This window comes from Pristiophorus japonicus, chromosome 6 (genome assembly GCF_044704955.1).
Source record: "Pristiophorus japonicus isolate sPriJap1 chromosome 6, sPriJap1.hap1, whole genome shotgun sequence".
NCBI classification, from domain to species: domain Eukaryota; kingdom Metazoa; phylum Chordata; class Chondrichthyes; family Pristiophoridae; genus Pristiophorus; species Pristiophorus japonicus.
This window is the reverse complement of record NC_091982.1, coordinates 42,170,426-42,183,487: the sequence shown is the minus strand read 5'-3', so window position 1 is coordinate 42,183,487 and position 13,062 is coordinate 42,170,426. Positions and strand designations below refer to the sequence as shown.

Below are 13,062 nucleotides of genomic sequence, written 5' to 3'. Positions count from 1 at the left end.
AACTTTCATCCAAAATCTTTAGAGTGAACATCTTTCCTTGTCCCTTCCTCCTTTGCCCCCTTCCCTCGCCTGCTCCCCTAACAGCTTTATGACCTTTCAATTTAATTGGTGTTAAGATATATTATGACCTGAGTATCCCTGGGATCTCCTCAAGGATCCCAGTTTGATAATCAATGTTCTATCAACCCAGTACTTAAGACTGTACTAACTTAGAAACTTAAAAAGGGCTTTGAAATGATTTAATATATAGCACTAGAGCAATTTAATAAGTTTCTTAATTTACTGGTAACATTTACCAATCAAATATGGCAGAATGCTTGGAGGGGACAATTTCAGTTTTGTTTCAACCAAAATCATTAAAACAGATTATCTGGTCATTATCTCATTGCTGCTTGTGGGATCCTGCTGTGCACAAATTTGCTGCTGTTACATTACAACGATGCCTACTTTAATTGGTTATAAAGCACTTTGAAATGTCCTGCGGTGCTATCTAAATTTCTTCCTTTTATAGTAAAATATGAGATGGATTGTACTCGTGCAGTGTTTGTCATAAGTCTTGTGTGGTAGCTAACTAGTTGTTGCAATGTTTGAACCCATTTCACCTGGGTAGTTTGGAATCCAACACCACCGAGTTTGGATGAGGCAGTCTTTCAGATACAGAAAGAGAAATAGAGAGGGAAAGAAGGATTGGATTGAAAGAGAGTAAGGGGAAAAAAGAAACCAAAGAAAAGTAAGTAAAACATAAAAAATGACTTTTAAAAAATCTCAACAACAATTTACAGTAATGAGATTGAACAGTTTATATTCTGTTTCTGTGCCAGAGAGGTTGATTGACATTGCATTAATAATTAATGCGTTGTTAAAAAAAATACTTGCGCAGTTAAGTTCCAGCCCGAACGTGCTGTGGCGCGTTTAATGAGTAATTAATATGCAAATCCAGCAAGTTCTTTAAAATTACAGGGAGGCTAAGGGCGAGATGCCATTTGTGCAAAGCAATGTAAATTAACCAGCAAGTTCTGGAGATTTGCAACTCATAACATACCTCATGATCCTTTGAACTTACTGACTGATTTGCATATTAATAATGGCATGCGTCGTTATCACACTGTTATTTTCCATCAAGATCAGGCCCATTATTCTAACTAGCTTAACCAATAATTTGTATGAGTTTTTAGCATTATCTCCTTGGTTTTCTACACTAAACCCATATGTTTTTTTTAATAAAGCTTCCTTAAATTGTCCTGCTTTAAAGGTATATTGGAATCATTAAGTCTTTCTGTTCCTCTGCTCTTCAAAATTTTCCCATTTCATGTACATGTCCTCTCCTTCCTCCAAATATGTATCATCACACATTTCTCCTCATTGAACTTCATCTCCCCAATCTACTAACCTGTCCATTACCTCCTGTGGTCACAGTTCGCCACACTCACTATTTTTGTGTCATCTTCAAATTTTGATATTGTGCTCATATACTCAAGCCTTTGATAAATATTACAATTCTTTTTGTAATGTGCTCTCTCAAAAGTTCTAATTAGTGCAACATTTCTCAATTTCAGGCAGATCAAAAATGTTTTAATGAGATGATACCTTTATTTGCTCTTATTTTCCGCCCTTGTTGATCCTTCGCCTTGCTGGACACCTCTTGTGTCCTAGGGAGCAGGACAGCTTTCTAGTAGGCCAGAGATTTGTTCAGCCATGAACTCATTGAATGGCAGTGCAGGCTCAAAGGGCCGAATGGCCTACTCCTGCACCTACTTTCTATGTTTCTATGTTTCTATGAGATACGCTTTAACCACTTAAAGATATGGAGCAGGCTGATGGAAACTACCCATCTGATTTGATTTGCCCTATCACACAGCATCCATGCCTTAGATTAGTAACTGCAGTGTGCATTGACCTTGTATTACACCAACCTGATGTTGAGTGTTTTTGCTGTGATGTATATCCCAGAAGTTTTTTTGATACTTTTTATTGACTTATAACTCCGCTTGACTTTTTCCCAACCAATGGGTCTCATCGTGAGTTAGTTACTGAAAAATACTCCCAGCTATCGGAACTCGTACATTCTCTGTCACACGAGAGGTGTTTAAAAATAGACTGTCTGTAAACTAGATTAAGTTCTATAAACTCAAAAGTTGAACAAGACATTAACCACAATTAACTTATTAAAGTTTAAAGCAACTTAATATATTACAGCATTCAGCAGTTCCTGCTGTTTTACAAACTCCATGTGGCAACTCCAAGCTTGTACAGTCTGAAACTAATCAATTACCTAATTGATATGTCAGATATTGATTGCTAAAGGGATGTCTTTAAAATGATTGAAATGTTGAACTATATTTGACAATTCTGATCTGAAATTACCTGCTACTTCAGTTTGGACAGACCGCCCATTATGATCTATCCTTGGTGGTGTCATCCTTTTGGGTGGAGGTCACTTGTAGACTTTCTCGTGGGATTGTGCTTTCTTTTTGGCGTTAAACCGCGGCTCCATCTCCTCTCTCAGCTAGATGTAAAAGATCCGACGGCTCTATTTCGAAGAAGAGCAGGGGAGTTCTCCCCAGTGTTCCGGCCAATATTTATCCCTCAATCAACATCACTAAAAAAAACAGATTATCTGGTCATCATCACTTTGCTGTTTGTGGGAGTTTGCTGTGCGCAATTGGCTGCCACGTTTCCTAAATTTACAAGTGTGACTACACTTCAAAAGTACTTCATTGGCTGTAAAGCGCTTTGGGACATCTGGTGGTCGTGAAAGGCGTTATATAAATGCAAGTCCTTTTCTTTCCTGCCAATCATTACAAAACACAATGGAGGGAATTTTAATCCTGCCGTGATATGTGGGAGAGGGTCGGTGTAAGGAGGTGGTTGAATCGTCACATTTGCAAAACCCGACCCCACCCTGCTGTGGACGTTTCTGTTTTAACTATACCAGCTATCGGGGTGTTGGGGTAAAAGGAAGACTTCTCTTCCTCAAGATGGACTCCCTGATCTAAGGAATCAACACCCGTCCTTTGGAATAGCGACCACGGAATCACTCAGACAAAAACTTTGGTTCAACCCGTTTTTATTCGAACATGCTAGGGAAGGTTCTGATGAACACTTCCCAGAACAACAGTTATACATTTTCTCCTACAAAACCATCGATTGACCTACTGCTATCAGCGAAGTTACATTGATTTGTCGACTCTTATCAGACTAGCTCTGAGTGGTTCTTCCCCACATGTCCATCTCCCATCACATGTCACCCTCCCAGAATGTGTTATTCAGTGGTGTCAACTTTGTCTCAGTTCCTCATGACGTGTTGATTAACTTTGTTTTCCAGGGTGGTGCCTCCTTATCCCTCTCCCAAGAACTCTAGTTAAAACTACCAGTCAATACCATCCTGTTCCCATGCTGCTATAATCTATGTTCCCAAATATTTGTACAGTTCTTGTTCTGTACTGAATATGTACGCTTCCATGAGTCTGTATTAAGGTTAATACAACGGATGGTTCATTAACCATCAGACATTGCTGCTTCCCTCTTCTTAACCCAATGTAAGGGAGTGTATAAGCGTGCTATACATACGTAAGCGAGTTTTACATATAACCGGTCAATCACAATCCCTACCAGAGTACAGAGGAACACCTGATTTCTCAAAACCTCCTAATACTGATAAGCCGTTTTAATCTGGACTATTTTAGTGTCAGATCAATTCACTACCTTCAGTATCCACTTTTGTGACCATCAGTCTGTCTCCACTCTGACCGTTTTTTATCCCCTTAACCCACTCAGAAGAGGCAGGTCCTGTAATCATAATGTTTAAATGAGGCTCCTTTCCTGATATTTTGGCAGCGATTTGAAAGTAATGCCACCTGCATGGGTTTCCCAGCAGCTGAAGGGAGGTGTGAGCAGCCAGGTCCAGCATGTAAGTGCTTTTTAGAGCACCGCTTGTGGGCCAGGAGGAGATGGAGTGCTTTTCCCTCCATGCCTCCCTGGCCCCTCAAGCAAATCTTCTGCCACGATTGGCTGAAGCCCCCCCCCCCACCCCCCCCCCCCCACTCCCCGGCCAAACCCGCAATCTCTCCCAGACTCCCTCCCAATTTGCCAGTCCGACTTTTTTTCTCTTTTCCCCCTTCCCCCCCCCCCCCCCCCCGATTGCTGGTCCAACTTCCCCAACCAACCACCGATCCTTCCCTGGCTGCAGTCTTCTACCGCTGGCTTTCCTATCAATCTGGCCGGTTGCTGGGCGGGAAACAGAGTGTATAGGAAAAAAAATGATAATGTGGTGTTGCCATTAAATGCCGTAGAACCTTTGCGTTTCTGGGTTTCTCCCCTGCCCCCTGCATGCTCCCCACCTCCCCGTAAATATTGGGGCCGGTATTTGCTTAAGCAAGGGATGTCTACAAGTTACAGCCTTACTCCTTCCCATTATCTTGGCCTCAGGTGGTATGAGAAACAGGACAGAAAACGGGAGTGAATTCTCCGAGAGGATGAAAAACATTATCGGAAAATTGCATGGTAAATTTAATACATTGCATTTAAAATTTTTAGAGAAAACTAATCCTGGCAATTATAGCAATCGAGTCTTAGGCAACTGGCACGAGGAAACAAAAAGCAAGAGAAAGTCATTAAATCCATCAAGTGAACCCATGTATAATCTTATTCTCTGATAGATTTAACCTCAATTATTTAATTTCCTGAGGGAAAGTTTACAAAATTACTCCCTAAACCCCATTGCCAAAGATAATCCAGCCAGACTCCAGATTATCTATTTATCCCTTATTTCTACACTTGACAGTTCCTTGGTTTTAGCAACCTAAAAGCATCACATTCCCTAACATATTTGATAATCTCTGTCTCTTATCTGTGGCTCTCCTTGATTGCGGTTCATTGAGAGTATCAACAGCTTTTGTTGGAAGTTTGCTTGAAAAAATTGCTACCAGATCAAAATAGTGCAGATGCTGGAAATCTGAAATAAAACCAGAAAGTGCTGGACAAGGAGTTTGGGCAGTTTCTGTGGTGTGCGAAACATAGTTAACACAGGTTGATGACCTTTCATTAGAATTTTCATCAGGAACCAGTTCTGATGAAAGGTTACTGACCTGAAACAGTGGCCCTGATATTAACAAGACCAGATTTCCCCGCATGCTGTGGAGTTTTAACTCCATGGTGTGCACATTCTTTTTTGACAGGATCTACCCGCAAGTCAGCCTAATTCACCAGCTTGGCTCCCAGTTGGGCGGGGAGCTCTCCGGAGTAGGCTGCAGCCGCAGGTAAGGAGCCTGCAGCTGCTGGTGGGGGTGGGTTTGATCCACGACTGGCGGGGGGAGGGGGGGGGGCCTCTTTGGATGTGGGTGTGTTTGATGCAGGTGGTGGGGGGTGGGTGATCCCAGTGAATCAGGTAAGCTTGGGGGGGAAGCACTCCCGACCCACAAGCAGTGCTGTAAGGGCACTTAACTTTTCCTGAAGCTGTCCTTGCCTCCCATGAGCTGTTGGGTTTCCTGAGACCTGTGTAACCCAGATGGCCAGGGTTAAACCTGTAAGGGAAGTTAAAATGAGGCTCTCTTCCAATTATAACATGCCAACCACCACATTAGTTGAAAACTGTTAATTCAACACAGATTGCAGACTAAATCAGAGAGCTTTGGGTCTATGTAACACAGCCACTCACTGCTATAATCATTTGCGCCAAAAGGCTAGTGCTTGATCAGCAACCCTCTCTATACAGGCTGGACTGTCGAACCATGGGTCACAAAATGTGTAGTGTCTCTGCACCTTGTTACAAACTTACACGAGGCATGTATATATCAGACACGGTCACTCTGTGACCTTCACTTTATTCCCAGGACCAAGGAGTGCTGACCCTGGGTGGGACCTCCCCTTTTATATCTGGAAACCCAGGTGAGGAGTGTCTCCCGCAAGCTCACCCCCTGTGGTCAGGGTGTGCATTTCACGGGTACAGGTACAGTGTGCATGAGTTACAGTTACTTAACTATTGTAATTGCAAGATGGTGAAATACATGACAAAATGGATTTCAAGTCAGTCCATTAAACCTGGAAGTGGGCAGGTTGGGGGTCACGTTTGAGATTTTAAAATGTTTTACATCTCATCTACCTGTGTTTGGCGGGTTAATATTCATTCCATTAACTATGTTTCTCTCCACAGAAGTTGCCTGAGTTGCTGAGCGTTTCCAACATTTTCTGTTAATTTGTAGGATTTTTGTTCTCCTCTAATCTCCCTGATCTAAGGTTGATCTAAAGCAGATTTTTTTTCTTGCTATGCAAATGCTTTAATTCGTAAACACCAATTCTTTAGTTTGTAGTAATTATGAAATAAACCACAACATGCTGAACACAGTCTACTTTTTAGACTTCATTTAAATGCAACAAAGGACAACATGAGAGCAAAGTAATGGCTTTAGATGTTTCGGTTCTGTTTCTGCAACATACTCCTGTATGGTTTGAATATTTTGTCTGTGTTTTTCCCTTTTTGATGCCCGCAATTGTAGAGGATTAAATTAATCTTACAGAATCAAGGGACACAATTGAATTAGTACCACTAGTGCCATTGTGTACCCTATAGTTTATAGTTGGGGCATGTTGTCTTCCAGTATGGGTATGTATGATGACAACAGAACAGCATAGCACATTGGGAATCAAACATTTGAAACTGGGCTGCCTTGAAATCCATTTTGTGACCTATGGTTCGACAGTCCAACCTGTATGGAGAGGGTCGCTGATCACTAGCCTGTTGGCTCAAATGATTATAGCAGTGAGTGGCTGTGTACATAGACCCAGAGCACTCTGATTTATTCTGCAATCTGTGTTGAATTAACAGTTTTCAACTAAAGTGGTGGTTGGGATGTTATAATTGGCATCAGTGGCAGAATATGGAAATTGAAAGATTTGTTTTGTGGAACTGGAGTATTGAGAGCAAGGTTTTCAAATATAAAATAGGAAAAATATTAACTTACTGTTTTGTTCTGTCTGTGTCCTCCAGCACAATATAAATGGTTCGGCAGAGAATGGAAATAATCAAGTTATGGTGTGTTGCCAGAGATTGTTGGGAAACCCTGTAAAATGTGTGGCTAAGAAAATCTCATTAGAGTTTGCCAGGCTGCTGAAGGGATAGCAGTACTGAAGAATGTGATCAAGTGGCTGGTGCCCTGCTGGTTACTTTAATGAATCGGTAGGGTTCAAGATCTGATCTGCCAAGTGGTGTCGATTTGAGAGATCCTGAGCTATGGAATCTGAATCAGAACACAGATAGTTAGTAATGCATGCATGGTCAGGGTATAGCAGGTTCTACATATAGGAAGGGTGGGAAAATATTCGGAACAAAGGCTGCCAAAATTAATGGAAGCACTGGGAAGAGAAGGCAAGTTTGAAGTTTTTGAGAGCAAATGTTCTTTTAGGCATTGAAGGAAATGTTTTTAGGCAAAACATCATAACTTGATTATTTCCATTCTCTGCTGAACCATTTATAGGAGGTACATATTGTGCTGGAGGACACAGACAGAACAAAACAGTAAGTTAATATTTTTCCTATTTTATATTTGAAAACCTTGCTCTCAATACTCCAGTTCCACAAAACAAATCTTTCAATTTCCATATCCTGCCACTGATGCCAATTATAACATACCAACCACCACTTTAGTTGAAAACTGTTAATTCAACACAGATTGCAGAATAAATCAGAGAGCTCTGGGTCTATGTAAGTGTGAGTTTTATTAGTAAGATTTGTGATTCGTTTTTAGAAGTGATAAATTTTTTAGTTATGTTGCAAGTTTCATTTGTAGAGACATATGCAGGGGAGGGGGGTGAAGAGGAAAAGCAAGTAATGTGACCACTGAAAGGACTTGGAAAAAGCGCAGGAGTACGATTCATTCTCCAGTATGGTCATTCTTCATATCTGACTTCAGAAGTTAAATGGGATGAGACTATTTGATTATTGTCCCCTATCATAGCCCAGTATGATTCTCCAAGTACAAGTCTCATGTTGGTGCTGTTATTGTTGACTGACTGCACTTGGCTAGCATATGATTTATCCAGTTGTAACTACATCATAGTACAATAGCATATTCACGTAAAGATTGCTTTCCAGAGAATTTTACAAGGCAGAGGAAAAGAGTAGATATCGAGTAGTAGGGAAAAAGGCAACAGCAATAGTTTTGTCAAATGTGGCTGAAGGGATTTTTGGGGACCATTGAAAGTGGGGCAGTCAGCAGCCGGTTGATGGAATTTAGGATGAAGTTCCATTGGACAGCTGTAAAGTGGCTGAGAGAACAGCCCTAACCCTATTGGAGGCACAGCGTGAGTAGGAAACCAGTAAGTTGGTGCAGTGATCTTGCCCAGTCTCACTCCCCCATATGCATCCTCCACTGGGACTGGGACTGGGCAAGATCACTGACTAACGTGGACCAAAGTCATGAGGGGTTTGAAAGAGAGGAGGAAGATCTTGGTCAATTTGCTGGGCCACGGGGAGTCAGTGGAGTGGGACAAGGATGAGGGTGATGGAAAAGTGGGAATTTATGGGCGTCAAGGCACTGCTCACACCATGTGAATGATGTGTAAAGTATGGAGGGTGACTACAAGTGTAGGCCCAGCGAGGAGTGTTGCACTGGACATAGTGAAGAATGCACTGGTTGAGGCTGTGAAAAACTATAGGCCTGTTCGGGAGAGAAAACTGCCTGGAACAACAACATCTTGCATTTATATAGTTCCTTTAACCAAGAAAAACACCTTAAACCAAAGAGAAAGGATTTTATGGGAGACTTGTGACAGAGGGACCATGGAGTAGCTTGTCAGAAAAAATGAGATTATAGGAGTGGGTAGGACAAGGAGTGGGTGTGAGGGGAGCACAGCTGGGCGGGGAAGAGGGTAGGGCCTGGGTGGTAGCCACAAGTGGATCAAGAACAGCAGTGGTTTACAACAGTAGCGTCAATAATATGTCCAGATGCAAAAGGATGCAGTAGTCAAAGCAGAGTCTCATGAGCTGTGGTTGCAGTCAGCTGAGAGGTCACAATCCAAGGCTGGCCTGGAGTTCAAGGACCAGCAAAGTGTTATCAGTTTGGAGCAAGAATGGAGGACAAATACACAAGCTGTTTGGGATCAGATTGGAAGTCATGCATCCAAGGCAGATCGAGAAAAACAGAACTAGAATTCATTAGGAAGGATGAAGTTGAGGTCTGGGAGGTCAAATTCCACAGGTTATGGCCTTGGGTTTGCTAACGGCTGTGTAAGGATTGAATGGAAATTGACAGCCTGTGCAGCTAGGGACAAAGAAGACTGAAGGAACAAAAGGAGCTGTGTCTTTGGGGATTGAGCAACTGAGAATATCCTTTGTGACAGGTGAGAGGGGTCTAGGAGACTAGGAACATAAGAATTAGGAGCAGGAGTAGGCCATATGACCCTAAAGCCTGCTCTGCCATTCATCACCCGAACTCTTGATTCCCCATGAGTCCAAAAATCTATCTATCGCAGCCTTGAATGTACTCAACGATTCAGCATCCACCGTCCTTTGGGTTGGTGAATTCCAAAGATTCACAGTCCTCTGTGAAGAAATTCCTCCTCATCTCTCAGTCTTAAATGGACAACCCCTTATCTTGAGACTATGCTCCCTAGTTCTCTCCAGACAGAGGAAACAACCTCTCAGCTTCTACCCTGTCAATTACCCTTAGAATCTTATATGTTTCAATGAGATCATCTCTCATTTTTCTAAATTCCAGAAAGTATAGGCTCAATCTCTCCTCAATATGACAACCCTCTCATCCCAAGAATCAATCTAGTGAACCTTTGTTGCACTGCCTCTAAGGCAAGCATATCCTATTTCAGATAAGGAGACCTAAACTGTTCACAATAATCCAGGTGTGGTCTCAACAAAGCCCTATACATTTGTAACAAGATTTCCTTACTCTTGTACTCCAACCCCCTTGTAATAAAGGGAAACATGCCATGTGCCTTCCTAATTGCTTATTATTCCTGCATGTTAACTCTGTGTTTCTTGTATGAGGACACCTAAACCTCTCTGCACACCAACATTTAACTAGGAGTGGGGCACTTGCAGGTTGAAGGAGAATGGACTCTCTTGTTGGATTGAGGAGATGAAGATATCCTTTGAGACAGGTGAGAGGGGCTTAGGAATAGGAGCGTTGCAGGTTGCAGCACAGTAATATCTACTGGGACTCATTGTTGCCAGTACTGGTCATAACAATGTTGGTCAGTTTCGGCAGCTTGTGATCAAGTTGTAAGCATAAGGGATCAGGGATGTCTGCCAAGGTAGTGGTGGAAATGAACCATCACACTATTGTGTTTTGCAGAGAATCTGCAAAGCCAGCTTTTCAGCATTGCATTAAGTACATCGCTCTCATTTTTGTTTCCCCAGGTGCACGTGTTAAATTACTTCACCGCAGATGATCAAGCACTTCCCCATGGAGATCAAGCTGAGGTTGTTCATCGGATGAAGCGAAGCCACAAAGAACCAGGAGAAAGAGGTGTACAAGCAGTCAAAGGGGATAGAGGTGAGAGCATGGGTACAGGTATGGTTATTGTTTGAAAGTAAAACCCTAACCTATACGCTCTCGGCAGAATTTTAAAATTCAAATAACAAAAATTATAAATACTGAATGTACAGTTTCAATTGTGTTGCTGGTGTATTTTAATAAGGATCCATTAACTGTCAGAATTTTAAAAATATGCCATTTGGTTGAGGATTTTCTTTAACCATTGTCTTTGCCAATCCACGTTATCAGCAAGATCCTTGTTTTTTGTTTTTCATACAAAAATGGACAGAATTGCAGAATCCAGTCTCCAAAACAACAGTAAGAATTGTTGTAAAGTAAAAACCTGGAGGTGTATTGCCTTTCCTTTATCGTTGTTTCCTGGGTCAGAGTCCTGGAACACCCTTCATAGCAGCGCTGTGGAAGTACCTTCACCTCAATGACCTGAAGATGGTTGGGCCTAGGACACTGCCCTAAGGAACTCCTTCAGCCATGTCTTGGGACTGAGATGATTGGCCTCTGACAGCCACAACTACCTTCCTTTGTGCTAGGTATGACTCCAGCCAGTGGAGAGTTTTGCCCCTGATTCCCATTGCCTTCACTTTTACAAAGGCTCCTTGATGCCACACTCGGTTAAATGCTGCCTTGCTGTCAAGGACAGTCACTCTCGCCTCACCTCGACAATTCCGCTCTTTTGTCCATGTTTGGACCAAAGCTGTATTGAGGTCTGCAGCCGAGTGATCCTGGGGGAACCCAAACTGAGCATTGGTGATCAGGTTATTGGTGAGAGAGTGCCGCTTAATACTACTGTTGACGACATCTTCCATCACATTGCTGATGATTATTGAGAGTAAGTTGATGGGGCGGTAATTGGCCGGATTAAATTTGTCCTGCTTTTTGTGGACAGGACATACCTGGGAAGTTTTCCACTTTGTCAGGTAATTGCCAGTGTTGTAGCTGTTCTGGAACAGCTTGGCTAGAGGCACGGCTAGTTCTGGAGCACAAGTCTTCAGCAGTGCAGCTGGCATGTTGTGGGGCTCATAGCTTTTGCTGTATCCAATGCGCTCAGCCGTTTCTTGATATCATGTGGACTGAATCGATTTACTGAAGACTAGTTTGTCATAGAATCATAGAATGGTTACAGCACGGAAAAAGGCCATTAGATCTGTCAAGCCCATGCCAGTTCTCTGCGAGAGCGCCTTAGCTAGTCCCACAGCCCCACCCTTTCCCCGTAGCCCTGCAAATATTTGTTTTTCAGGTACTTATCCAACTCCCTTTTGAAAGCTGAGATTTGAGTCTGCCTCCATCACCCTCCTCCATCACCCTATCAGGCAGTTGGAAGGGAGTAACCTTTTATGTGTCACCTGGAGCACAAGCCCTGAAACATTGTGGGCCACCCTGACCTGCGAGAAGACACCACTGCAGGTCGGGAGTATAAGAGCTGGAGCATGCCACTACAAGTTCCAGCAGAAGTTGTCCCAAGTGTGTGACCACTTCGAGGTGGGCGACTGGGTGATGTCATCAAGGCCCAGGTCGCCGGTTAGAGCGTGGGCAGAAACATCAGCGGGGCCCAGGCACAGCGGAGGAGCGGGAAGGTCGGAGCGGATGAGCGGCAAGAGATTGTGGCTGAGATGTGACAAGAGATGAGCGGTGAGAGATCGTGGCGGAGGCGTGGCACATTTTTGGTGCAGAGGTGCGGTGAGAGATCGTGGCGGAAATGTGGTGAATGTTTTGTGATGTAGGAGCGGCGAGATATCATGGCGGAGGAGCGGTGCGAGATCAGCAGCGAGAGATCATGGCAGAGGTGCGGCAAATGAGGGTGTGGGGCCCAGAAGAGCCGAGGGTCCAGGGGCAGCATGGGCCAGCCCACACTGCGATATGTGTAAGCACTAGATCCGTGCAGCAGAGCAGGTCTCCAATCATCCTGGTTTACCTTTGCCACTGGATAAAGGCCTAGCTCTGTCAAGCCAGTGTGGTGGCTGATGTGCAATGGTCAACACACATTTTTTTTTAAATCCACACACAGGCATCTTCCACCCCTGGAGTTCAGGACTGGGGTATCGGGTCTTTCATTGAAACATCTATGAACTCATCCCTTTTGGTGTGGAAGCAAGTCATCCTCGTTCGAGGGACCACCTATGATCTGATGATGAAAATAAAACCAGAAAATGCTGAAAATATTCAGCAGGTCAAGCAGTATCTGTGAAGAGAAAAACAGAGCTAATGTTTCTGGTCTATGACCTATCGTCCGAATCGTTGGCTCTTCACATGGAGCTATCTGCTCTAATCTCATTTTCTTTCTTTTTCTCCATATCCTTTAATATTCTTCCTTTTTAGGTACTTATCCTATTCTCTAAGTGCTGCATGGACTCTGCATTGTGGAAAAGCATTCCATGCTCTAATAACCATTGTAGGGATACAAATGTACCAGTGATTCATAAACCTGGACAATAGGTGGCCAAAGATAGGCACACTACTCTGTTCTTTAGTTAATCAAAAGTTCAGTTTAATGATTTAACATTTTGCACAAGCATCAAGCAATATATAAGATCTTAAACCAAGGAATTCGGCATTAAGG

At 43.0% G+C, this 13,062-nt stretch overlaps 1 protein-coding gene across 2 annotated transcripts in view; it reads left to right on the top strand.

Moving 5' to 3' along the window:
- eda (ectodysplasin A) overlaps nucleotides 1–13,062 on the top strand; it is a 333,535-nt gene that overhangs the window by 202,890 nt on the left and 117,583 nt on the right. For both annotated transcript variants that reach the window (XM_070882801.1, XM_070882800.1), the window contains exon 2: nucleotides 10,370–10,505. In XM_070882801.1, the coding sequence (XP_070738902.1) occupies nucleotides 10,370–10,505 (136 nt within the window). The remainder of the gene's footprint in view (nucleotides 1–10,369; nucleotides 10,506–13,062) is intronic.